Source organism: Danio rerio, chromosome 25 (genome assembly GCF_049306965.1).
Source record: "Danio rerio strain Tuebingen ecotype United States chromosome 25, GRCz12tu, whole genome shotgun sequence".
NCBI classification, from domain to species: Eukaryota; Metazoa; Chordata; class Actinopteri; order Cypriniformes; family Danionidae; genus Danio; species Danio rerio.
This window is the reverse complement of record NC_133200.1, coordinates 458,028-482,500: the sequence shown is the minus strand read 5'-3', so window position 1 is coordinate 482,500 and position 24,473 is coordinate 458,028. Positions and strand designations below refer to the sequence as shown.

At 38.6% G+C, this 24,473-nt stretch overlaps 2 protein-coding genes across 13 annotated transcripts in view; one reads left to right on the top strand and one right to left on the bottom strand.

Moving 5' to 3' along the window:
- Positions 1-19,155, top strand: part of prickle1a (prickle homolog 1a) — a 54,430-nt gene extending 35,275 nt beyond the window's left edge. For 4 of the 5 annotated variants that reach the window (XM_073941833.1, XM_073941831.1, XM_073941832.1 and 1 more), the window contains 6 exons: positions 4,735-4,848; positions 7,603-7,740; positions 8,544-8,750; positions 9,106-9,292; positions 12,311-13,138; positions 15,847-19,155. In XM_073941833.1, the coding sequence (XP_073797934.1) occupies positions 4,735-4,848; positions 7,603-7,740; positions 8,544-8,750; positions 9,106-9,292; positions 12,311-13,138; positions 15,847-16,604 (2,232 nt within the window). In that variant the 3' untranslated portion in view covers positions 16,605-19,155. 5 annotated transcript variants of the gene reach the window in all.
- A 328-nt stretch (positions 19,156-19,483) lies between these two features.
- LOC101886261 (uncharacterized) overlaps positions 19,484-24,473 on the bottom strand; it is a 17,860-nt gene continuing 12,870 nt past the window's right edge. For 6 of the 8 annotated variants that reach the window (XR_012400025.1, XR_012400026.1, XM_021470564.3 and 3 more), the window contains one exon: positions 19,484-19,799. Coding sequence is in view for 6 of the 8 variants with exons in the window: in XM_021470564.3 (XP_021326239.1) it covers positions 19,620-19,799 (180 nt within the window). In the remaining 2 variants the exon portion in view is untranslated. Of the gene's footprint in view, positions 22,288-24,473 lie in introns of all 8 variants that reach the window. The other 2 variants (XM_073942454.1, XM_073942456.1) reach the window with 1 other exon arrangement.

The window sequence follows — 24,473 nt, the reverse complement described above, 5'->3', positions numbered from 1 at the left end:
AATGATGAAGTGCACCGATACAATATTTTTAACAAGCACAATCATATAAATATCAAATTAAGAAGAACAAATGTTGATTTAAAATAATTTAAATGTTGAATGGAATATTTGAATATTGAATGTCGAATGTTTGAATATTGAATGTGGAATATTTGAATATTGAATGTCGAATGTTTGAATATTGAATGTCGAATATTTGAATATTGAATGTCGAATGTTTGAATATTGAATGTCGAATGTTTGAATATTGAATGTCGAATGTTTGAATATTGAATGTCGAATATTTGAATATTGAATGTCGAATGTTTGAATATTGAATGTCGAATGTTTGAATATTGAATGTCGAATGTTTGAATATTGAATGTCGAATATTTGAATATTGAATGTCGAATGTTTGAATATTGAATGTCGAATGTTTGAATATTGGATGTCGAATGTTTGAATATTGAATGTCGAATATTTGAATATTGAATGTCGAATGTTTGAATATTGAATGTCGAATGTTTGAATATTGAATGTCGAATATTTGAATATTGAATGTCGAATGTTTGAATATTGAATGTCGAATGTTTGAATATTGGATGTCGAATATTTGAATATTGAATGTCGAATGTTTGAATATTGAATGTCGAATGTTTGAATATTGAATGTCGAATATTTGAATATTAAATGTCGAATATTTGAATATTGGATGTCGAATATTTGAATATTGAATGTCGAATATTTAACACTTACCTGTGCGGTTTTATCAACAATACACAAGTGCGCACGTAAATAGTTAAAATGACTCACGAAACCAAAACAAATGTAGCGAAAGTACGCAGAATTGTTTATTTATTTGTAATGTATTAACATATACATTAATTTACTTGTTTTTCATTTTAACCCTTGTATATGTTCAGTTTTCACATGTGATAGGCTCACTGGTATTAATCTATAATCTGCGTCTATATTACTTTATCATTTACTAGAGAAAACAATAAAACCCCACATGACTCTCATGAGGAAAACTGCAGTCCAATACCAATATAACCAGCTTCAGAGGCTCTTCTGTGTGGACTGAATAGTGTCACGCACGTCCAGATATTTCCACACAATGCACTCGCTGTTACGCAGTAAATTCTCCAGATGTGATGTTTATTAAAATCGCGAGCTGTTGGTCAGTCGTGCTGTCAGAGATTTCTGTTCAACACTGGAGGAAGTTTCCCACAGGCATTCGGGAAACAGGAAATGCTGCTTTTTATTTACAAACGACTTGATGGAAAATCTGCAAGTCATTATCTCGAGCTGCCAGACCAAAGCCTCGCAAACATCAGGAACAACGGCTTGCTAACAGCCTAACTCGCAGACACTACTTTATTTTATTTATTTATTTTTCCTGGCGAAGGTGGAGCTCTGATGCCTGGAGGTGTGAATTTTTATTTTAATATTAAATTTATTCATATTTAAAGAACTGCTTATACATTTCAGAATAAAAATATAGATGGCAGAGGGAGGGAACACATTTCAACACATCTCCAATCACAATAGTTTTCTAATAACTGGTTTCTTTTCTCTTTGTCATGATGACAGCACATAATATTAGACTAGATATTCTTCAAGACACTAGTGTTCAGCTTAAAGTGGCATTTAAAGGCTTCACTAGGGTAATTAGGGTAAAGTTAGGGTAATTAGGCAAGTCATTGTTTAACAGTGGTTTATTCTGGAGACTATCCAACGCTATTATTGCTAAAGGGGCGAATAATATTGAGCTTAAAATGAGTTAAAAACTATTAAAAACTGCTTTTATTCTAGCCCAAATAAAATAAATAAGATTTTTTTCCAAAAGAAAAAATATTATCAGACACACTGTGAAAAAATTCCTGAATCTGTTCAACATTATTTGGGAAATATTTAAAAACAATAAAAATTCGCATGAGAGCAAATAATTTGAAAAATCAGCATTATGAGCATATTTTGGGAATAGACACCTTAATAAGTTGTTTCACTTGTTTGCTTCTAATTTTAAAAATTTGTAGATATTTGGACTAGAAACAAAACTAAAACTCGAAGCAAGAGAAGGAGTGTAGGATCTCAAGCAAATTTAAATCCCTTAGACACTAGAAATGATCAACTTCATTGCTTAAACAAAGATTATTTGTAGGTAATTATTTCTACATAGTCGACTACTCCAATCAACATTTTAAGTGGACCAAAAAAAGTCAAATGTTTCAGGGTAACTTTGAGGGACGTTTTTAATCCACTTTATATTGTGACTATTGTATATGGTGTTATTTTATATTAGATTATTTAATCTACCTCAATACTGTTAGACTGTTGTTAGAAAACCATTTAAAGCACTGTTTATTAAATTTGTATATTTGTTATATATTCTACTTTGTTCTATTCTATTCTATTTTATATTATTTTATTTTCTATTCTATTCTATTATATTATGTTATGTTATATTATATTATTTTATTATTTTATTTTATATTTTATTATATTATATTATATTATTTTATATTATACTATATTAATTTATTTTATATTATATTATTTTATATGTATTATATTATATTATATTAGAATATTATATTATATTATATTATTTTAGATTATATTATTTTTATTAAAACAATTTTATGTTATAATATTTTATGTTATGTTATATCATATGTATATTATATTATATTATATTATTTTATATTATTTTATTTTATTTTAGATTATATTATATTTTAATATAATATAATATAACAATACAATATAATAAAATTTAATAAAATTTAAATAATATTTATATTATATTAATTTATTTTATATTATATTTAACTTTTTTATGTTATATTATTTTATGTTATATTATATCATATTATATCAGCAGTGAAATTGAAACAAAACTGAATTTTAACTCTGAAAAATGGACTGACGCAGTTTCAATTTACTAGAACTTCTATGTTAAGCTGCATTGACACAATTTATATTGTAAAAGCACTGGAGAAATGCACATGAATAGAAATTTGAATTGATTATTATACAGATTACACAGAAATCTGTTTAATATATACAATTTGTCTTGCAAAAATTACAAATGATCCCTCTTCCCAAAATTAATTTTTTAAATGTAACAATTACAACTACAACTGTAGTCTTGTTTTTATGATTTTCTGTGTATATTTGTATGCATCTAACCATTAAATGTCAGTATGAGTTTTGTTTTTATCACTGAGGCTCTTAAACTGCACCATTAAATATGATGTTGATTGCATTTCATATCACTGCAGTGTTTGCGGTTACAGAAAGCATGTTGTGATGCTGGTTTCAGTCTCACACTCCCCTGACCTCGAAGAGCAACCCTAAATAAAACCCACAGCCATTTCTGCAGATAAAGCTCTAAAGCAATTTGGAGAGCCTTAAAATCCCATAGTTTAGCCTTTGTGTTAAACTGTAATGCGTTTATAGCAGCCGTTCAGTCAATTGCCCTGATATTATAGGTGATGATTGTGTGTAGGAAGAGGAACCGTGTTGTTCAAGGGCCTGAGGGTCGAGTTGGAGGTAACATCAGCTTAAGATGAGCGTGATTTACGGTCATCAGCTTTAAATGGCATTCCTGTAGAGTGATTGGAAAACAGCAGGAGACTCTTTATGAAGGAAAAGAGCCGCTCGGTCCTGCTGTTTATCTACAGGAGTGTTACGACCAGCGCTCATAAAGGCTCACAGAGGTCACGGTGTCAATCAAGCACAATGGACTACAGTAAAAAGCAGAGCTGCTGCTCAGGTTTCAGTTAGAGGTCATGTGACGTTAAAATGTAGGTGTTAGTGTCAGTATGTGAGTCTTAAGGATATCTAGTGTGCTACAAATTCTAGTGTGCTACAAAATTCACATGTAGAAGGTATAAACATGCAAAAATTTTAATTTTTTAGTTAAACATGAATGAATATTACAAAAATAATTACAATTTTGAATCATTTTTAATAGGAACAGCTCAGAATAAATGTGATTTTTGTGACGCTTAATACAAAATTTAATATTTATTTAATTAAACATGAATATGAATAAATAGATAAAGATGTAACATCATTTCATGCATATTTACACAATTCATTTTCCAAACAACAACAACAACTGATACATAAACCTGGTATAAACATCCAAAGCTTGCAGTTGGTCTCTTCCGCCTTCATGCATCAATGTTCTTCTGCCGTCACCTCATACTTCTCATCAAATCTTCCGACAAATCAAATCCTTTTCAGTATTTGACATGCCACGCCCCCTTCTTCTCATTGGCTGTTGGTTTGATGCGCTTGAGCTCAACCCTTTTCACTAGCAGAGCTGTGAGAAACTAAACAGTATTGGCTGTCTTTTAATAAGGGGAGGAGCTACTGTATGCCCCACCCAGGTCAAATGAGGTCACACATCAAAAATACACATGTCAAATCACTTTGGAGCTTTACATGGCTAATAAATGTGCTGCACTAGATTAAGTTGCTTGTTTTAAAGGGAAAAACTCACTTCATTTTGACTTTGATTATTGATGATTTTGATTATTTCTGAAAATAAGACTATTTGTTGTGCGTGTCTAGAAAATGCTGACTGATTTAAGATTTTGTAGATATTTGGACTAGAAACAAGACAAGTCCTCTAGCTAAGAAAGTCATTTTTACAGTGTGATGTTGTAAGCAAAATCAAAAATCCTCTGTTTGTATATACAGCGCCTTTAATGACTCTCCATCTCTCCATCTGATCTTCAGGTCGCGCTGTATTTCTCATGTCTCCCGGAGGATAAAGTCCCGTATGTGAACAGCCCCGGAGAGAAACAGCGCATTAAACAGCTCCTGTACCAGCTGCCTCCTCACGATAATGAAGTGAGTTTACTGAAAGCACACAGAGAAGAGGAGCAGACCTTCAGCAGACCTCATCACACACTGCACTGTTCCTCCAGCAGCCCAGAAAACCCACACATCACATTTCACAACACACTCAGAACACCACTGCACAGCATTGATATCAGCTTAGTCCCTTTATTCATCAGGGGTCACCACAACGGAATGAACCTCCAACTATTTCAGCATATGTTTTACACAGCGGATGGTTTTCCAGCTGCAACCCAGTACTGGGAAACACTCATACACACTCATTCACACACTCATACACTACGGCCAGTGTAGTTGATCAGTTCCCCTAAAGCGCATGTGTTTGGACTGTGGGGGAAACCAGAGCACACCAACACGGGGAGAACATGCAAACTCCACACAGAAACACCAACTGACCCAGCCAGGACTTGAATCATTGATCTTCTTGCTGTGAACGTGTCGCCATTTTCCCAAAATATGTGTCAAAATAAGATGTTTCAGCAAAAAATCCAACCCAGGCTCATTGTGGAAGCGTAGCCCCGCGGACGTTTCTGGAGGCCGCAAAATACGTCCCGGGAGTTGCGTATGTGTGCAGTTTTTGTTTTCGCGAATCCTCAAGAGGCCACTGTGCGTGCTTTTTTGTGTCTCTAACGCTTCTTGGGAGTGTGCGTCGTTCGTGCCCGCGCTGCTCTTCCATGAAAAGCCGCCAGAGGCTGCTGTCGAGCAATCGTCTGTCCTAAACAATGATTTAAAAAAGTCGTCCAGAAATAAAAAAAAGCTATCGCCCTCGTTCGATTTTGACAGCGTTTTCGGGTTTCGCCGCATTCTCGCCCCGTCGTGAACTCGTTCGCTTTCATTTTTTTGGATTCTGTTTTTCATCTTACCTGATTTCTGGAACTGCTCTTCACCGGACTCGAACCCAGTCGCTGTTTCCCAGTCCTCCTCCTCTGGGCCTCCGCTCCGCCGACGTAACACTATGAGCTAAGCGGACAAACTGGTTGCGGTGAGAAAGCCCAGAGGTGAGCCGTCAGCCGGCGAGCACGAAGAAGAGGAGCGGCGTCACACCGCCTCGCAGCGTTCGCTCGAAAAAACAAAATGCGGCCATACGCACCTCCAGCCATGTCAATCGCGGTCTCCAGAAATGTCCGCGGGGCTACATTTGCGGAATGAGCCTAGGTTGAAAAAATCCTCCATTTGCTGAAACACAGAGAAAGCTGTGGCCAAATTAAGACCCAAAATCCGCCCAGAGCCCATGAAAATAACCCGACAAGCACACCAGTGTGCGGTGGTGTGGGTGTTTTAGATTCCTGCATCACAGAAAGATGTCTGTCACCTCGTCTCTCTGTGGGAGTTTGCACAATGAGACCATTATGATGCTCTTTATCGTGTGGTATCAAGAGTATTCAGATTCCTGCGGTCTGAACGCCTCCAGAGGTTGCGTTGGTCACAGAAAATGCTCTTTTATTCTTATCTGTGGCATCAACCACGAGAAAATGCAGCTCGTGTTTGTCAGCGAGTGACATCGTTTGCTGTTTACAGGGACAGTTCACCCTAAATGTTTTACTCACTATTTAGTCTTAAACCTTCATGCGTTTATTTCATCTGTTGAACACTAAAAGAAGATATTTTGCTGGAAACCTGTAACCATTGACTTCCATAGCTAGGAAAAACAAATACTATTGAAGTCACAGGTGTCAAACTCAGTTCCTGGAGGGCCGCAGCTCTGCACAGTTTAGTTTTAACCCTAATTAAACACACCTGATCAAACTAATTGAGTCCTTCAGGCTTGTTTGAAACCTACAGGTAAGTGTGTTGAAGCAGGGTTGGAACTAAACTGTGCAGGGCTGCGGCCCTCCAGGAATTGAGTTTGACACCCCTGATTTAAGTCAATGGTTACAGGTTTTCAGCTTTTGTCAAATTATCTTCTTTCCATCACTAATAAGAGGGATAGTTCACACAAAAATGCAAATTCTCTCATCATTTACGCTTCCTTTTCTTGTTCAAAACCAGTTTCTGTATTCTGTTGAACACTAAAGAAGATATTTTGAAGAATGTTGGAAACCTGTAACCATTAACTTCCAAAGTATGAAAAACAAATAGGCCAGGCAAGTTTATTTCTATAGCACATTTCATGCACAGTGGCAATTCAAAGTGCTTTACACAAACAGGAATAAAGGAGACAAGTGTAAGATAAAAAAAAATAAAAAATTTATATTGAAAACAGAACCTTTTTATTTTTTTTGTTTGCTAGTCCAGAAAATGCTTCTTGATTTAAGAACTGTTCAATATTTGGACTAGAAACAAGATCAAAACTGAGGAACTGAGGAAGCAGTGGCGCAGTAGGTAGTGCTGTCGCCTCACAGCACTCGCTGGGTTACTGGTTCGAACCTCGGCTCAGTTGGTGTTTCTGTGTGGAGTTTGCATGTTCTCCCTGCGTTCACGTGGGTTTCCTCCGGGTGCTCCGGTTTCCCCCACAGTCCAAACACATGCGCTACAGATGAATTGGGTAGGCTAAATTGTCTGTAGTGTATGAGAGTGTGTGCGAGGATGTTTCCCAGAGATGGGTTGCAGCTGGAAGGGCATCCACTACGTAAAAACTTGCTGGATAAGTTGGCGGTTCATTCCGCTGTGGCGACCCCGGATTAATAAAGGGACTAAGCCGACAAGAAAATGAATGAATGAAAGAACAGTAGTGCGCCAAAGATCCAGCATGAGAGTTGATGTCTAATATTTAGTCAGTAATGTTGTTGTAAATGTGTCCGTCAGGTGCGGTACTGCCAGTCTCTGAGCGAAGAGGAGAAGAAGGAGCTGCACATGTTCAGCATACAGAGAAAGAAAGAGGCGCTGGGACGAGGAACGCTCAAAATACTGCCCCGCACCGTACATCATGCAGCGTGTGAACATGTAAGTACAGAAACACAGGGTTACACACGATGGTGGATATACACACTGACCTAACACTCACAGCATGATGATGTCACATGCAGAGTCCTGATACGCAGTGAGGATCTGTGTTGATCCAGGAGCAACATTCCAATCAGCCAATCAGAATTAAGGGATATGCTTACACCGCATTCACACAGGGCGTCAGCGTCAATGCTTCTCATTCACTTTGAATGGGTGACGTCAGGCGTTGCCGACCTGCATTGTGGATCCGTCGGCGCCGCTTTAGAGGCGTTGCTCGCTGCAGACGTTGGGACTAGCTCAACTTTTTAAGCGCGGAAGCGTCAGCCAATCAGATCGCTGTATGCAAATACACCAGCTAGACAGTGGCCTATTGCTGACTGAATTTCATTGGCTGACGCTGCTATGACGATCGCTTCAGCCCCAACTTCAGATACGCCTTCAGTCAAGCGCTGACGCTGAAGCCCCGTGTGAATGGAGTGTTACTGTTTATGTTGAGTTTAGGCTTACGGTTATGTGTATGCACATCTACATATCATATCATATAATCATTGCATGTGTGAAATGCTCACACAACCACTCGCGATCTTAAAAACCAAACTACGACTGCACAATCTACCTGCAACAGTCACATCACGATCAGCAATGTCAAGTCAAGCTGAGCTTTAATCTCATTCTGCCAAAGAAGCTCAAAGAAAGACAAACAGAAGCGGATACGAGCCATCATATTTCCGGCTGTGGAGCAGTTCAGGAGAGTAGTGTGTGATGCTGGTGTACTAGTGTGTAATGTGCTGTGTGTGCAGTGTGGAGAGCGTCTCGGCGGGGGGGAGATGGCGGTGTGTGTGTCGCGGGCGGCAGCAGCAGGTCAGTGTTGGCATCCGGCCTGCTTCACCTGCTCCACCTGCTCGGAGCTCCTGGTGGATCTCATTTACTTCTATCATGATGGGAAAGTGCACTGCGGCCGACACCACGCTGAGCTCCTGAAGCCCCGCTGCTCCTCCTGTGATGAGGTGAGAGGAGATCTTCAACAACACACACTAGCAGGGGCGAGTCCTGAGCAGCCATGGGGCCCATCAGTCCTAATATGCATTGTATTTTTAATTATTTATTTATTTATTTATTTTAATGTCTTCCACCTATATACTATAATCCTAATTATTAAAACTGATGCATGAATGATTAAAATGAGAACTTTTTAACTTCACCAACAAATTAAGTCTTATATATCTAATAAAGGACAGAAAATATGACTTCATGCAAATCCATATTATATTCCAGAATGCACATAGTAATAGGTGGATATCAACACATCTGCAGTGTTTCTGCCTGTTGCTGATTCCTCTCTCTCTCTCGCTGTGCTGTCAGATTATATTTGCGGATGAATGCACAGAAGCAGAAGGCCGGCACTGGCACATGAAGCACTTCTCCTGCAGTGAGTGTGAGGTTATTCTGGGTGGCCAGCGCTACATCATGAAGGACGGACGGCCGTTCTGCTGCGGGTGCTTCCAGTCGCTGTATGCCGAGTACTGCCAGGCCTGCGCACAGCACATCGGTGAGCATCAGACTCAAAAACCTCTGTTTCAAACTTGGGGGAACCGTTCGGTAAACTTGGGCTGCTGTACAAAAACCCCAGAGTCCACTTAAGGAGATTAACCATTGAGTTCCATAACGAATACTACCTTCTTTGTGTTCAATGGCATAAAGAAACGCATTAAGGCTTGAAGGTTTAGTCTTCACCTCTGTTACATCAATGCCTTAAGGGCGGGGCTATTAGTAATTTAGGGCAGGACTTTTTGTTATTTAGGGCGGGGCTTTTAGTAATTTAGGGCAGGACTTTTTGTTATTTAGGGCGGGGCTATTAGTAATTTAGGGCAGGACTTTTTGTTATTTAGGGCGGGGCTTTTAGTAATTTAGGGCAGGACTTTTTGTTATTTAGGGCGGGGCTATTAGTAATTTAGGGCAGGACTTTTTGTTATTTAGGGCGGGGCTTTTAGTAATTTAGGGCAGGACTTTTTGTTATTTAGGGCGGGGCTATTAGTAATTTAGGGCAGGACTTTTTGTTATTTAGGGCGGGGCTTTTAGTAATTTAGGGCAGGACTTTTTGTTATTTAGGGCGGGGCTATTAGTAATTTAGGGCAGGACTTTTTGTTATTTAGGGCGGGGCTTTTAGTAATTTAGGGCAGGACTTTTTTATTTAGGGCGGGGCTATTAGTAATTTAGGGCAGGACTTTTTGTTATTTAGGGCGGGGCTATTAGTAATTTAGGGCAGGACTTTTAGTTATTTAGGGCGGGGCTATTAGTAATTTAGGGCAAGACTTTTAGTTATTTAGGGCGGGGCTATTAGTAATTTAGGGCAGGACTTTTAGTTATTTAGGGCGGGGCTATTAGTAATTTAGGGCAAGACTTTTAGTTATTTAGGGTGAGGCTAATAGTAATTTATAGCAGGACTTTTAGTTATTTAGGGCGGGGCTATTAGTAATTTAGGGCAGGACTTTTAGTTATTTAGGGCGGGGCTATTAGTAATTTAGGGCAAGACTTTTAGTTATTTAGGGCGGGGCTAATAGTAATTTAGGGCAGGACTTTTAGTTATTTAGGGCGGGGCTATTAGTAATTTAGGGCAAGACTTTTAGTTATTTAGGGTGAGGCTAATAGTAATTTAGGGCAGGACTTTTAGTTATTTAGGGCGGGGCTATTAGTAATTTAGGGCAGGACTTTTAGTTATTTAGGGCGGGGCTATTAGTAATTTAGGGCAGGACTTTTAGTTATTTAGGGCGGGGCTATTAGTAATTTAGGGCAAGACTTTTAGTTATTTAGGGCGGGGCTAATAGTAATTTAGGGCAGGACTTTTAGTTATTTAGGGCGGGGCTATTAGTAATTTAGGGCAAGACTTTTAGTTATTTAGGGTGAGGCTAATAGTAATTTAGGGCAGGACTTTTAGTTATTTAGGGCGGGGCTATTAGTTATTTAGGGCAGGACTTTTAGTTATTTAGGGCGGGGCTATTAGTAATTTAGGGCAAGACTTTTAGTTATTTAGGGCGGGGCTATTAGTAATTTAGGGCAGGACTTTTAGTTATTTAGGGCGGGGCTAATAGTAATTTAGGGCAGGACTTTTAGTTATTTGGGGCGGGGCTATTAGTAATTTAGGGCAGGACTTTTAGTTATTTAGGGCGGGGCTATTAGTAATTTAGGGCAGGACTTTAAGTTATTTTGGGCGGGGCTATTAGTAATTTAGGGCAAGACTTTTAGTTATTTAGGGCGGGGCAATTAGTAATTTAGGGCAGGACTTTAAGTTATTTAGGGCGGGGCTATTAGTAATTTAGGGCAAGACTTTTAGTTATTTAGGGCGGGGCAATTAGTAATTTAGGGCAGGACTTTTAGTTATTTAGGGCGGGGCTATTAGCCATTTAGTGCAAGACTATCAGTAATTTGAAAAGGTGTTATCGGTCCTTCACGGTGGGTCTATCAGTCTATTAGGGAGGGGCTATCAGTAAATTAGGGCGGGACTAACAGTCCTTTAGGGAGGGTCTATCAGTCTTTAAGGGCTGGGCCATCAGTCCTTCAGGGCAGGTCTATCAGTCTTTTAGGGCGGAGCTATTAATCCTTTAGGGAGGGGCTATCAGTCCTTTAGGGTGGACATTAGTCTTTACTGGTGGGACTATCAGTCATTTAGGGCGGGGCTATCAGTCCTTTAGGAAGGGGCTATCAGCACTTTAGGGTGGGACTATCAGTCATTTAGGGCGGGGCTATCAGTCCTTTAGGAAGGGGCTATCAGCACTTTAGGGTGGGACTATCAGTCATTTAGGGCGGGGCTGTCAGTAATTCAGGGCAGGGCTATCAGTCATTTAGGGTGGGACTATTAGTCATTTAAAATGGACTATTAATAATTTAGGGCGGGGCTATCATTCATTTAGGACGGTACTTTTAGTCATTTAGGGCAGTGCTATGAGTCTTTTAGGGCGGGACTGTCAGTAATTTTAAGGAGGGTTATTGGTCCTGTAGGGCAGGGCTATGAGTCCTTTAGGGCGGGGCTATCAGTCATTTAAGGCGGGCATATCAGCCATTTAGGGCGGGACTATCAGTCCTTTAGGTAGGGGCTATCTGTGATTAAGGGGGGGTCTATCAGTCTTTTAGGGCGGGACTATCAGTCCTTCAGGGCAGGTCTGTTAGTCATTTAGGGTGGGGCTATCAGTCATTTAGGGCGAGGCTATCAGTCATTTAGGGCGGGGCTATCAGTCATTTAGGGCGGAGCTATCAGTGTCTTGTTCCTGCCCTGCTTTCCTCCATCTTTCACCACTCTGTTAGCAACGCCCATCTTCCAACAACCCACTTGGCTTCCAAAGGACAAAATCATGCACCTCCCTACATTTTTTCTAAATTCAGGACTGTTTCAATTAGATGTGCATCCCAATATGGGAAAAAAGGAACGTTTTAACCTGTTTTATCCCAACATTAAGCTGAATTTCTTCAGGGCTTTCATGCACCCGCGCCCTGATGTCTCTCATCATTACCACAAACCACATTCTGCTTGTTGAAGAAGCGAGCCTTTAATATCTCGTTTATTTTGCTGTAGGTGTGGATCATGCCCAGATGACGTATGACGGCCTTCACTGGCACGCCACAGATGCTTGTTTCAGCTGCGCTCAGTGTAAAAGCTCCCTGCTGGGCTGTCCGTTTCTACCCAGACAGGGCAGAATCTACTGCTCCAAAGCCTGCAGTTTGGGAGAAGATGTGCAGGCTTCAGACTCCTCCGATTCTGCCTTCCAGTCCGCCAGGTCCCGCGAGTCCCGCCGCAGTGTGAAGATGGGAAAAAGCAGTCGTTCCGCAGACCAGTGCCGACAGTCGCTTTTATTTTCACCCGCAAGCAACTATAAGTTCCCGGGACTCTCCGGAAACGCTGATGACACCCTGTCCAAACGGCTATCACAGCTAAACTTTGCTGATAATCACTTCTGGAGGAATAGAGAGGATCAGGAGGCTCCGGAAGACCACGAGGAATGGGCCGAACATGACGACTACATGACACAACTCCTGCTCAAATTTGGCGAGCACGGGATGTTTCAGGACACCAGGACTGATCTATCAATCTGGACGGATTCTGAGCTCAAGAATAAGACCGGCAGTGGTGGGAACAGCAGTCTGGCAAGTAAGAAATACAAGGCAGACATGTACTGGACTCAGTCCCAGGATGGGCTAGGAGACTCTGCGTACGGGAGCCACCCCGGTCCCGCCAGCAGCAGAAAGCTCCAGGATCTGGACCTGGAGCATGGAGCGAGCTTTAAACATGAAGACAATAAGCAGTGGTTTAATGACTCGCTAGAATGCATCACTGATCAACTTAAAGAAGCTGATCTGAACATCAGAGACTCCATGGACTCTTTAGCGCTCTCCAACATCACAGGTGAGGCTCGGGCATTGATGGACAAGTGATTTCTCTTGAAGCATGTAATTGGGGAAACGTAAAGAGTTTCTTGGATTTACTCAATTTTTTTTATGTTAAGTGGCTGTAAACAGTTTATTTGGGCTGAATTTAAACAATCAAATTAAGTTGAATTGTATTCAATTTAATTTGTTTGTTTAAATTCAACACTAATAAATTGTTTGCAACTCTTTTGCAGACATCATTTTTTCAGTGCATCTTTATTAGTCTGGGATTTTATTTATAAAATCAGTGCAGGAGAGTTTCAAAGCAATTCCCCTAATTTTCTAGCTAGGAATTCCCAAAGTCTCTATTTACAGGTCAACGGTTAAATCTATATTTTCTGGAAAAATTATTTGGTTATAATCTTTTTTGGCAACACTTTAGAATAACTATCCATTATAACTAGTTAATAGTCCATTAATAAACTGTTAGTTAATGAGTTATAAATGACTTGTAAATAAAAGTTAATAGTTTGTTAATTTTCTTATAATTGTGCCTTATAGATGGCCAATAAATAACTTACAAGCTGTTAGTTAACAAGTTATAAATGATTTGTGAACTGTATATTAATGATTTATAACTATACCTAATAAATTAGTAACAGATCATGAACAAGCTGTTAGTAAATTACTTACTAAAGACGTGTTAAGCATCAGTTAATAGTTCATATATGTTATTGGGACGGTATTCTAAAGTTGCAACTATTCTTTCCCCCGGTTTCACAAACAAGGTTTAAGGCTAGTCGAGATTAAAGCGCATGTTTGAGCTGTCTCAACTCAAAATAACTTGGGGAGAGATGTCTTAAAATATGTCAGTGTCATTTTTTTGTCTCCAGGTGCACACCAGTAATATTTTTCTAAGGCCATTTTTATAAATGTGACTTAAATAGCCTTATTTAACTAAGGCCTAGTCCTGGCTTAATCTAAGCCTTGTTTGTGAAACTGGGCCTTCATGTTATAACTGTTCGTCAATGAGGAATAGTAGCAACTTTAGAATAAAAAATAGGCTTCCTTCTAGTTGTGCGCAGAGGAATCAAATATCTGTATATATATGTCATATGTACATGCTACATATATTTCAAAATTAATCAAAGATGATTAGTATATGAATATGATGACATATAGCCCATATTTATGAGGTAAAGGCAACATTTTCCGGTGTTGATGAATAGACTACTATTTGTTATTACTTTACATTTAAGTACAGCACTTTTCTTTGTACTTTTTAAGAACGGTAACCTACCATTTTTAATTTTTAAAAGCACATTTTAATTTAAATGTTCACATTTTTAGTTTGTTTGTTTTTTTTACATATAAGCACAATACAGTCCTAACGTTCAGACTAGTGATGGGAAGTTCGGATCATATTACTGACTCGGATCTTTGAGTCTCGTTTATCAAGATAAACGAAGTCATAAATCATAAATAGAAGATAAGAAGGAGAAAATAATCATTGAATGTTGACCCGCTCTTTTCTCTATGAAGGTATTGTTGTCTGTTTGCTCAGCTCACCTCTTCATGTCTTCAAATGTCAGGGGTTCATTCACGTTACTCTGACAGACACATATAATCTTAACCAATGCACAGTCTAAGCCGATAGGAGCCATGATCGTTCGTTCATCACGTGACAGAATGACTCAAACCCGGGACTCGAGAGATGAACAGTTCAATTCTTTTTCCGGCTCTAAACGCGTATGATTGGCTTCTGCCAATGTGATGAAGACTTGAAATTAACGATATCACCTGCACAAATGTGCGCAGATGAACGAATCACTCCCTGAGAGGACTCGTAGTTCCCGAGTCATATTGAAGATTCGTTCAAAATGAACAAATCGTTCATGAACGACCCATCACTAGTTCAGACTATTTATAATGTTTAAATTGGCTGACAATAATTAATATTTTTAACAGTAATTAATCTGACATGTTTTTGAACTGTGCAGAGCTGTAGCTTAAATTGGTCTACTACGCTACTGTTTTTCAATACTGCTCATTATGGTGGTACTTGGAGAAACAATTTTTTTCAGAGATGGTACTTGATGAAAAAAGTTTGAGAACCACTGATCTAGGGTGATATTTGAACTGTAATCTCATTCTGGAGTAATAATCGGTTCATTTTGCTGCAGTACCATGGCTGAAGCAGGAGCAGTGCACTGCAATAAATGAGTTTTGCTCTTGTTTATAGTCCAAATATGAAACGATTCTTTAATCAAGAAGCATTTTATAAACAAGCAAAATTAGTTTTGTTTTTAGATATAGTCAAAATGAAGTGCGTTTTTCAGTGAAAACAAGCTAAATCATCTTGTTTTTGTTTTGAAATATGTTAATTCTAGTCACCCCATTGGCAAATTATTTTAATAGAAAACTCCCAATTGACCCATTTCTGAAAACAATACAATATTTTTTTTATTTGTCTGGAAAATGCTTCTAGATTTAATCATTTTCAGATATTTGGACTAGAAACAAGACACTAACTCTCCATTTTTGTATTGCACTGCTCTTAAATTATTCTGACTGAATTCTCTCTGTGTTCATACATCGAGAAAACTTGATCTAGTGAGTCTGATATTTAATGTTAAACTCACTGGTCCTCCAGGGACTAATTTAGGACGTGACACTCCATGTAATTATAAGCTGTACTCGAAGTCTTTTATAGGTGTATAACCTGACCTTCTGTGCTCCTTTCAGGTGCTTCAGTTGATGGCGATATTAAAGACAAGCCCTTGCTCTTCTCCCTACAAAAGTTCTCTGATCTGGATCGCTGTGAGAACACGAGTAACATGGGAACGCTGAACTCCTCGATGAAGAGCCTGACGTCTGATCTGGACCGAACTCAAGTGATAGAGGAACAGCAGGAGCAGGGCGTACCGAGCCCTGAGGTACACCCCAAACCACCGCGCTTACCTGTGCTGAGAAGATCAAAGTCCCAGTCCAAAACACAGCAGGTGAAGTTCTCTGATGATGTCATAGATAACGGGAGATACGATGAGCTGAAGGTTCGACAGCCGCCAATGAGCGAACGAACTCGTAGACGAGCATTTCAGTTTGACGAACAAGATCATCAGCGGCCGCGGCATCACCACAGAAGAAGAAGAAGCCGCATGTCTCGGTCGGATAACGCACTTCATTTGGCACCAAAAGAAGAAAAGCCTCGGGTTTGCTTTAAAGATGATCGTCGGAAGCATGGATTGGGTCATAATGGCGCTCAGTATGGCGACGGTTTGCGTACGGAGAGATTTACACGTCTTTATGAAGACGATTGGTGCTCCACGTGCTCTTCCTCATCGTCAGAATCAGAAGAGGAAGGGTTTTTTTTGGGTCAGCCGATTCCTCAACCTAGACAACCTCGGTACCAGTATTACGCTTCAGATGAAGCTGCTTTCGGCACAAGGACAAAGTCCAAACAGAAGAGAGGACGGAAAGGCAAAAACTGTATTATTTCATAAGACAAAATAAAGCTGAGTGATGTTTGATTCAGTTGATCTGCATCTGAATGGCAAAGCTTTTATTTTGAAATAATGTTTTGAGAGCGAGCGCATTGTGTCATAATCTGAAGGCCACGCCCACTTTGAGAGAGGGGGGGGGCAATCTAACACAGTCAATTGACTTTGTATTGATGTGAACAGTAAAATAATCAGTATTACATTTTTATTAGCTTTCAACCCCCAAAAATTAGCATAATATTGACACAAAAGTCGGGTGAAAGGAAAAATAAAATAAAACAAAAGTTATGTGCCTTTGTTTATGAAAACAAATAAAACAATGAATGTATGTGTTATTATATTACAAAAAATGTGTTTTACAAAACATTTTTAGCCTAAAATTGACTAAATAAATCAGAGCTAAATATCTAAACAAATTATATTCCAAATGTAAGGTTGATATCTCGAAAAATAAGAGCTTTTAGCAAGATTTAGTTTGGCTGCAGTACCACACATGACCACCAGTTTCCATTGATGGACATGCAACAGCGCCCCCAACGTTTTGACAATATTTTTAAAGTGCACTAAAAAATGTTAGATCTTTTGTCTTGTTTCTAGTCCAAATATCTAAAAATTCTTAAATCAAGAAGAATTTTCTACACAAGCGAAACATAAAGTCTTGTTTCCAGAAATAATATGCCAAAATTATGCAAGTTTTTTCTTAATACAAGCAAAATAATCTGCCAATGGGGTGAGCAAAATAATCTTATGTCAAAAGGAGAAACAAGAGTATTTAGCTTGTTTTAAGGAAAATTTTACTTAGTTTTTACTTATTTTTTTCTGAAAACATGACTTTATGTTTTGCTTGCCTAGAAAATGCTTCTTGATAAAGTTTTTCGATGTTTACAATAGAAAGAGGACAAAAAAATCTAAGTGAGAAAAGCATGTTTTGCAGTGTAGATGTCACATTCTAAGGATGTATGAGCAGTATGGTGGCTCTTGAGTTGAATTTAGCCTAACTAAATGTTTATATGTGGATTGCTGTAGCAAAGTAATTTTTGTTGCAGTATTCTTCTTGCAAATTAATAAATAACTCTTGCTCAGTAATATCTATCAAAAACCAATCACTAGATACAGAAACTAGACATTAAAAGCTTTCAATTGATAAACTGTCATGATTGCTTTATGTTAAGACTACAATATTATAGTTTAAAATGTAACAGTAAACACTCCCACAGGTTAAAAGCTGACAGTAAATGTTCTTTAATATGTTAATCTCACTACATAACAATAAACAGGGATAAAACATGCAGTCAGAAGCCTCAGACAGTTAATAAAACAGTTGATCGTGATTAGATTAGGATATAACTGAAATAATGTAAACTTAATCGTCCCAATAGCAGGGTGGTCACAGTTAAAAAGGCTTTGGCTGCTTATTATAAGCGTAATTCTCATTTCTGTTTAGCTTGTTTGCAGTACACATCACACAGCAGCTTTTAGGAATAGTTCTATTGTTTATAACAAGTTATAAATGATATTAAGGCATGTTCCAGCAATAGAAAGTCAATGGAGTTGATTGGATTGTTTTTCCCACCCTGGTGTGGGCGTGGCCTAAATGTGCTCGTCTCGATTGCAGTGGTTTTCATAGATATTTACATTAGATGTCGCCTATGCTATTGTTGTCTATTGAAAGGAATGTGCCAATAGAGCCGCCATCTTGGTACAGGCAAGCGCTCCTTTGAAATGAATGTGGGACCAAGGTGCAGTGGTGGATTGGCTATGTTGAGCCAGAGATATATACACACATATCTCTATGATTGTGGTCAGTATGTTATTCTAGTTTTACATCACTTTTCTAGATCGATGGATAAGTGATCGCACGGGCATTTCCCATTGTTTGTCTGCATGTATTCACCTCCCTCTTAAATAAGCACAAGAGTCCAGCATCTTCAGACTGACTTTACTCTTGACTTGGTGGAGTTATACACTTTTGTCATGGGAGCACTGTACAAATATGGCGGCGGTGTTCACGCATGCTTAGGGCCTCTATGCGTATATCTAATGTAAATATCTGTGATTGGTTTTGCTAGTCTTCCCATGCAGTAATTTCTTTAATAATGCATTTAATAAGTGATGTAGTCTTTGAAAGATCCAGAGGAATATAATATTTATAAAGCCGCCGCTTTTAGAGACTAATGGAGTGGTAATTTAACTCTTTTGCGAAAGTGAATGTGTATATACTGTAAAATGCTCATATTTTTATATCCCTGAGTTACAAAAGATGTTTTTTAAAGAGTGTTACTGAACCAAACATGTACTACAGGACTGATTCTGCAGCGGATAGGCTTTTGTTAATCAGGGTTTTAAAAATAAATCAATACATGCAGGCCAGGGTCAGCTTTGCCACTATTGTACGCTGCATATAATAATCCAGTGTTATTTTATTGATGGGTCAAACAGTGTTAATGCTAACTGGAACATAAGGCTAATAATAAAAGGGAGATATGGAGGAGTTTATGCACATTTTGGGTTTGCTTTAATTCTGTAATCTACATTAATACACTTATTTATGGGCTGTTTATGTAGCTTGTGTTTTTATTTCATGCAGTGTTTGTGTGCGTGTGTGTGTGTAGATTGATGTCAGCGTTGTATAACATTCATTTTTAATGTAATATGCAAAGGTTTTAGACTTTAAATGCACATTAATTCCATGTATACACTACAAAAATACAGATTTCTTGAGTTTTTTCTAGTGCAAATATCTAAAACTTCTGAAATCAAGAAGCGTTTTGAAGACTAGTCTTGTTTTCAGAAATAATGAGTCAAAATCAAGCTAGTTTTTCCCTAAACCAAGCAAAATAATCGTGTTTTGCAGTGAAATTGTGATAAATTGAAGTCAATCAGCACTTTTAGCTTAATGACTTTAATACAAAAGTTTATCATGCACAGATACAACATTGAACAAGTGAACGTCGCTACAGAAAACACAGTGAACTCCACCAACGCTGCTTCTGTATAGTCGTATATTGTGTTTCTAGATTATGGTTTAGCCGATACGTTTGACTCGGAGATGAACAGACTGAGTTTTTCCAGGTTCTTCCTCTTGATATCCAGCAGGATCTCTATCATGGCGATCTGGAGCTTCTGTTGCAGGGCTGGATGTTTGGAGATCAGCATCTTCACCACCGTTCCCAGAGTCCTGCAGTCCTGTCTGTACAGCTGGAGAAGAGGAACAGCAGATGATGGAGGTATTTTACAAACAGAAATAATCTGATTATTATCAGCAGGTAGCTTAATGTCAACAACACTTAAAAACATGTAAAACAAATAAATAAAATACATCTAACTTACAAAATACAAGTAAAAAAGTCAAAACAGTCCCAAACAAGTAAATGCATTTGGATGTTGTCAAATGACACATGATAAACATGGAAAATGTTGAAAAAACATGTTAAAATACAAATAAAAAACATGTAAACATGTACACTTCAAAAACGTTTTTAAAAAGCATGAAATTAATGTCAATAAAAATTTAAAAAATATAAAAACGAGTCCAAACATGTCAAATTACATGTAAAAAAAACTGTCAAAGCATGTTAACAAATATCTAGAACCGCATTAAAAAAACAGCTCAGATAACGTCAGAAAACTTAAAAAATACATCAAAAATGTCAAATGACGAGAAAAAAATGCTAAAAATGTTAAAAAAGGTCCAAATATTTTTAAAAATAAAAACTGCATCAAAAACAAGACATCAAATAATACATAAAAACATGCAAAATATAAAAAAAACATGTAAAATATTTTACAAACACTTTAGTCAATAAACATTTAAAAAATGTCAATTGCATAAAAAAATGTAAAAAAAAAAAACATGTAAAACATGTATTTAAAAATGACTCAGAAAACGTACAAAAAACACATTAAAAATGACGATAAACATGAAAAAACAAGATGTGAAAAAACATAAAAACATGCAAAATTTAAAAAAACATGCAAAAAATGTTGGAAAATATTTTAAAAACGCATCAAATAAGTGAATAAATATTTAAAAACTATAAAAACAAGTCAAAAATATGTCAAATTACATGTAAAAAAACTTGTCAAAAACATGTAAACAAATATATCAAAAAACACTTCAGATAACGTCAAAAAAAAGAAATAACATGTAAATTATTAAAAAAACATGTTAAAAACTATGTCCTAAAATATTATAAAAACTCATCAAATACACAATAAACATTTAAGAACTATTTTTTAAAAAGTCAGATTACATATAAAGATGTCAAAAACATGTAAAGAAAAAAACATTAAAAAACGCCTCAGATAACATGTCAGAAAACATTAAAAAACATCAAAAATGACGAGAGACGAGAAACACATGTCAAAAACATCCATAGAAAAGTCAAAAAAATTAAAAAAACAAAATATCAAATAACAAAAAGATGTGAAAACATAAAAAACATGAAAACTATTTTTAAAACATGCAAATAAATGCAAACAACAAGTAAAAATATTTTTAAAACGCATCAAATAAATGTTAATATAATTTAAAAACTAATAAAAAAAACTGGTCAAATTACATATTAAAATCATGTAAAAATATATATTTTAAAAAGCGCATTAAAATGTCAAATATGGTCGGATACTGTCAAAAAATACATCAAAAAACTGTCAAAATGCATGTTGAAAGACGATGCCACAAAACGACATCAGCGTGATTTACATGCATTGTCAGAATAGAGAATTTTGAATTGAGGCTTTAAGACGAATAAAACTCCCTCATAATAACATTTTAAGTTATTTATTTTTCTCATTAGGTGCATTAAAGTGTCATCGCAGCACACATTTGACAATAACGCAGTAATATTAAAGTCATGTTTAACCATGTGCTGCTGAAGCATCTGAAATAGTGTGTGTTAGCAGCTGCAGGACGGAGCGTTTCTCTGTGTTCAAACACACTCTGACCTGTGAGTAAATGACTGGCTGTAAACTAAACTCCAGCAACAGCTGAAGCTCTAAAGGTGAACAGATATTTCACACCGCCACGCTTTACAGAGCGACACACTCACCCTTGCCTTTAAATGCAGTTTAATTATGTTCCTGTGTGACGTCCAGAACTCCTCATTAACACGTCAGCTTCATCTGAGCTGCGCTGTCAGGAAGATCACCGTGTTTTAACTATTAATGAGTAAAATAAACAGCTCTGCCTTTATTCCGCTCAAAATATTTCAGACAAACACTCTCAGTATGAGTCAAATCAATACAATTTAAGGGAGAGAGAATCTAACTGTGTTCATCTGAACGCTTCAATTACAAATGTACAATTTTAACCGGATGAAATTTATAACAGCAGTAAAAAAGTAAGTATAAGTGCGAGACGATGAGAAAAGTGTAAAATTACAAGCTCTTAATCCCCCAAAAGTCTCTCATTTTTCGTCTGACCGACGTCGTAAAGCAAGCGCAGATCCTGGCCGACATCTGAGGACAGAGCTGTATAATCATGAGGAGGATTACTGCACACAATCACCCTGGAGCTGTTCTGAGGTCAGCGCACAGCGTTTATTTCAGCTCCGACGGTTTATTTCTGATCAACATTCGCATATCCTTTATTCTGAACATCATATTCAGGTGTTCGCCTTAAATGTACATGTGCTGAAGTCTGATCAGTGCAGATCAAGTGTTCTGTCGATGCGTCAAACAATCTCTGTCAAAATAAACAGGGAAAATGTGTGTGAGATGATCTGAATTCACTCGTTCATTTTCTTTTCAGCTTAGTCCCTTTAATAATCAGGGATCGCCACTGTGGAATGAACCGCCAACTAATCTAGCATATGTTTTACAAAGCGGATGCCCTTCCAGCCACGGATGCACACTCACTCATACACTATGGCCAGTGTAGTTGATCAGTTCCCCTATAGCGCATGTGTTTGGACTGTGGGGGAAACCAGAGCACCCCAACACGGGGAGAACATGCAAACTCCACACAGAAACACCAACTGACCCAGCCGAGACTCAAACCAGAGACCTTCTTGCTGTGAGGAGACAGTGCTAACCACTGCGCCACCGTGCTTTTAATCATTCCCTCCTCCGTTTAACACAGCGTTCAGTGCATATCTGCCACAGCTGAGACTGGAGCTGCTGTTGTTTTCCTCAGATGTGCTCCAGCAGTTGAGGGATCTGCGCAGTCGTCTCTGTGATCATGCAGAATAACTCATGTTCCACTGCTCTGAATGTTCCCACAATCCTCTGTAATGAGCAGGTTTCCTCCCTTCACACTCAATTACAGGACATTTGAATAGCAGAGCCCTCGAGACGTCTGGAGGATCAGCACACATCTGTGCGCTTGTGTATGTGTGTCTGTGTGTGTATGTCTATCTGAGTGTCTGCATGTGTGTGTGTGTGTGTTTGTTTAGCTAAGTGTGTGTATGAAATGTCTGGAAACTCCATCCAGGGTGAAGACTTTCAGAATCTCTGCTTCAGTGTCAGTGGGACCGGAGTTTTGCATCACGATGTCAGCATGAGCGCTGCTTCCTCCTTTCTGATTGGTCAACACAGCTTTATTCTACTGCTGGGTTCACACCAAACACAGCACCGCTGGCTCTGCTCACTCACAGGATGTCATTCACCTTCAGCTTAGTTGCTTTATTAATCAGGGGTCGCCACAGCGGAATGAACCGCCAACTATTCCAGCATTTGTTTTATGCAGTGGATGCCCTTCCAGGGCGAGGCAGTGGCGCAGTAGGTAGTGCTGTCGCCTCACAGCAAGAAGGTCGCTGGTTCGAACCTCAGCTCAGTTGCCGTTTCTGTGTGGAGTTTGCATGTTCTCCCTGCCTTCGCGTGGGTTTCCTCCGGGTGCTCCGGTTTCCCCCACAGTCCAAACACATGCGGTACAGGGGAATTGGGTAGGCTAAATTGTCGGTAGTGTATGAGTGTGTGTGTGGATGTTTCCCAGAGATGGGTTGCAGCTGGAAGGGCATCCGCTGCGTAAAAAACTTGCTGGAATAGTTGGCGGTTCATTCCGCTGTGGCGACCCCGGATTAATAAAGGGACTAAGCCGACAAGAAAATGAATGAATTATGCCCTTCCAGCTGCAAGCTCCAGTACTGGGAAACACCCACACACACACTCATACACTACGGCCAGTGTAGTTGATCAGTTCCTCTATAGCGCATGTGTTTGGACTGTGGGGGAAACCGGAGCACCCGGAGGAAACCCACACCAACACAGGGAGAACATGCAAACTCCACACTGAAACACCAACTGACCCAGCCGAGACTCAAACCAGAGACCTACCCACTGCGCCGCCCCTATTATAACACATAACTCTGTATATTTGATCAAACACAGCAGTTTAATTGTGAACGAAACCAAACTGAAGCCTGAATTCTCCTCTCGGCTGCTTCTTCCGTATTTATAAGCATCAAAATACCATCCTAGAACACGAATCCAGCCCAGAATGCAGTGCAGACGTGGGACTGAGCAGCCGCTGATGTTCATTTCTCTCAGATCTCCTCATTCTCCAGACGAGACGCGTCCAGAAGCGTTGAATCAGCAGCGATAATAAACAGCAGTCAGTGACGGTCACTCCCAGAGACGGTACAGGATCCGGGAAACCACACCGCCGAGCCACCAGTGATTATAATGAAACAATGACAGCTGGAGCTCACTCGGGTATTTATAGCGCTTATATTTATGCTCAAGCGTTTGGGGAAGGTTGAGGAAGCGTTACGCTCTTTGTGTTTCAATTGGCAGAAGAAGAATAAGCTGTGATTTAAAGAGCACCTGCTATGCAGAAATCACTGTTATACGGGGATTAAACACAGCAGCAGTGTCTGATCTAATGCTCAACATTAATTAATCATGTTTATTATAATCAGACTTGATGCACAA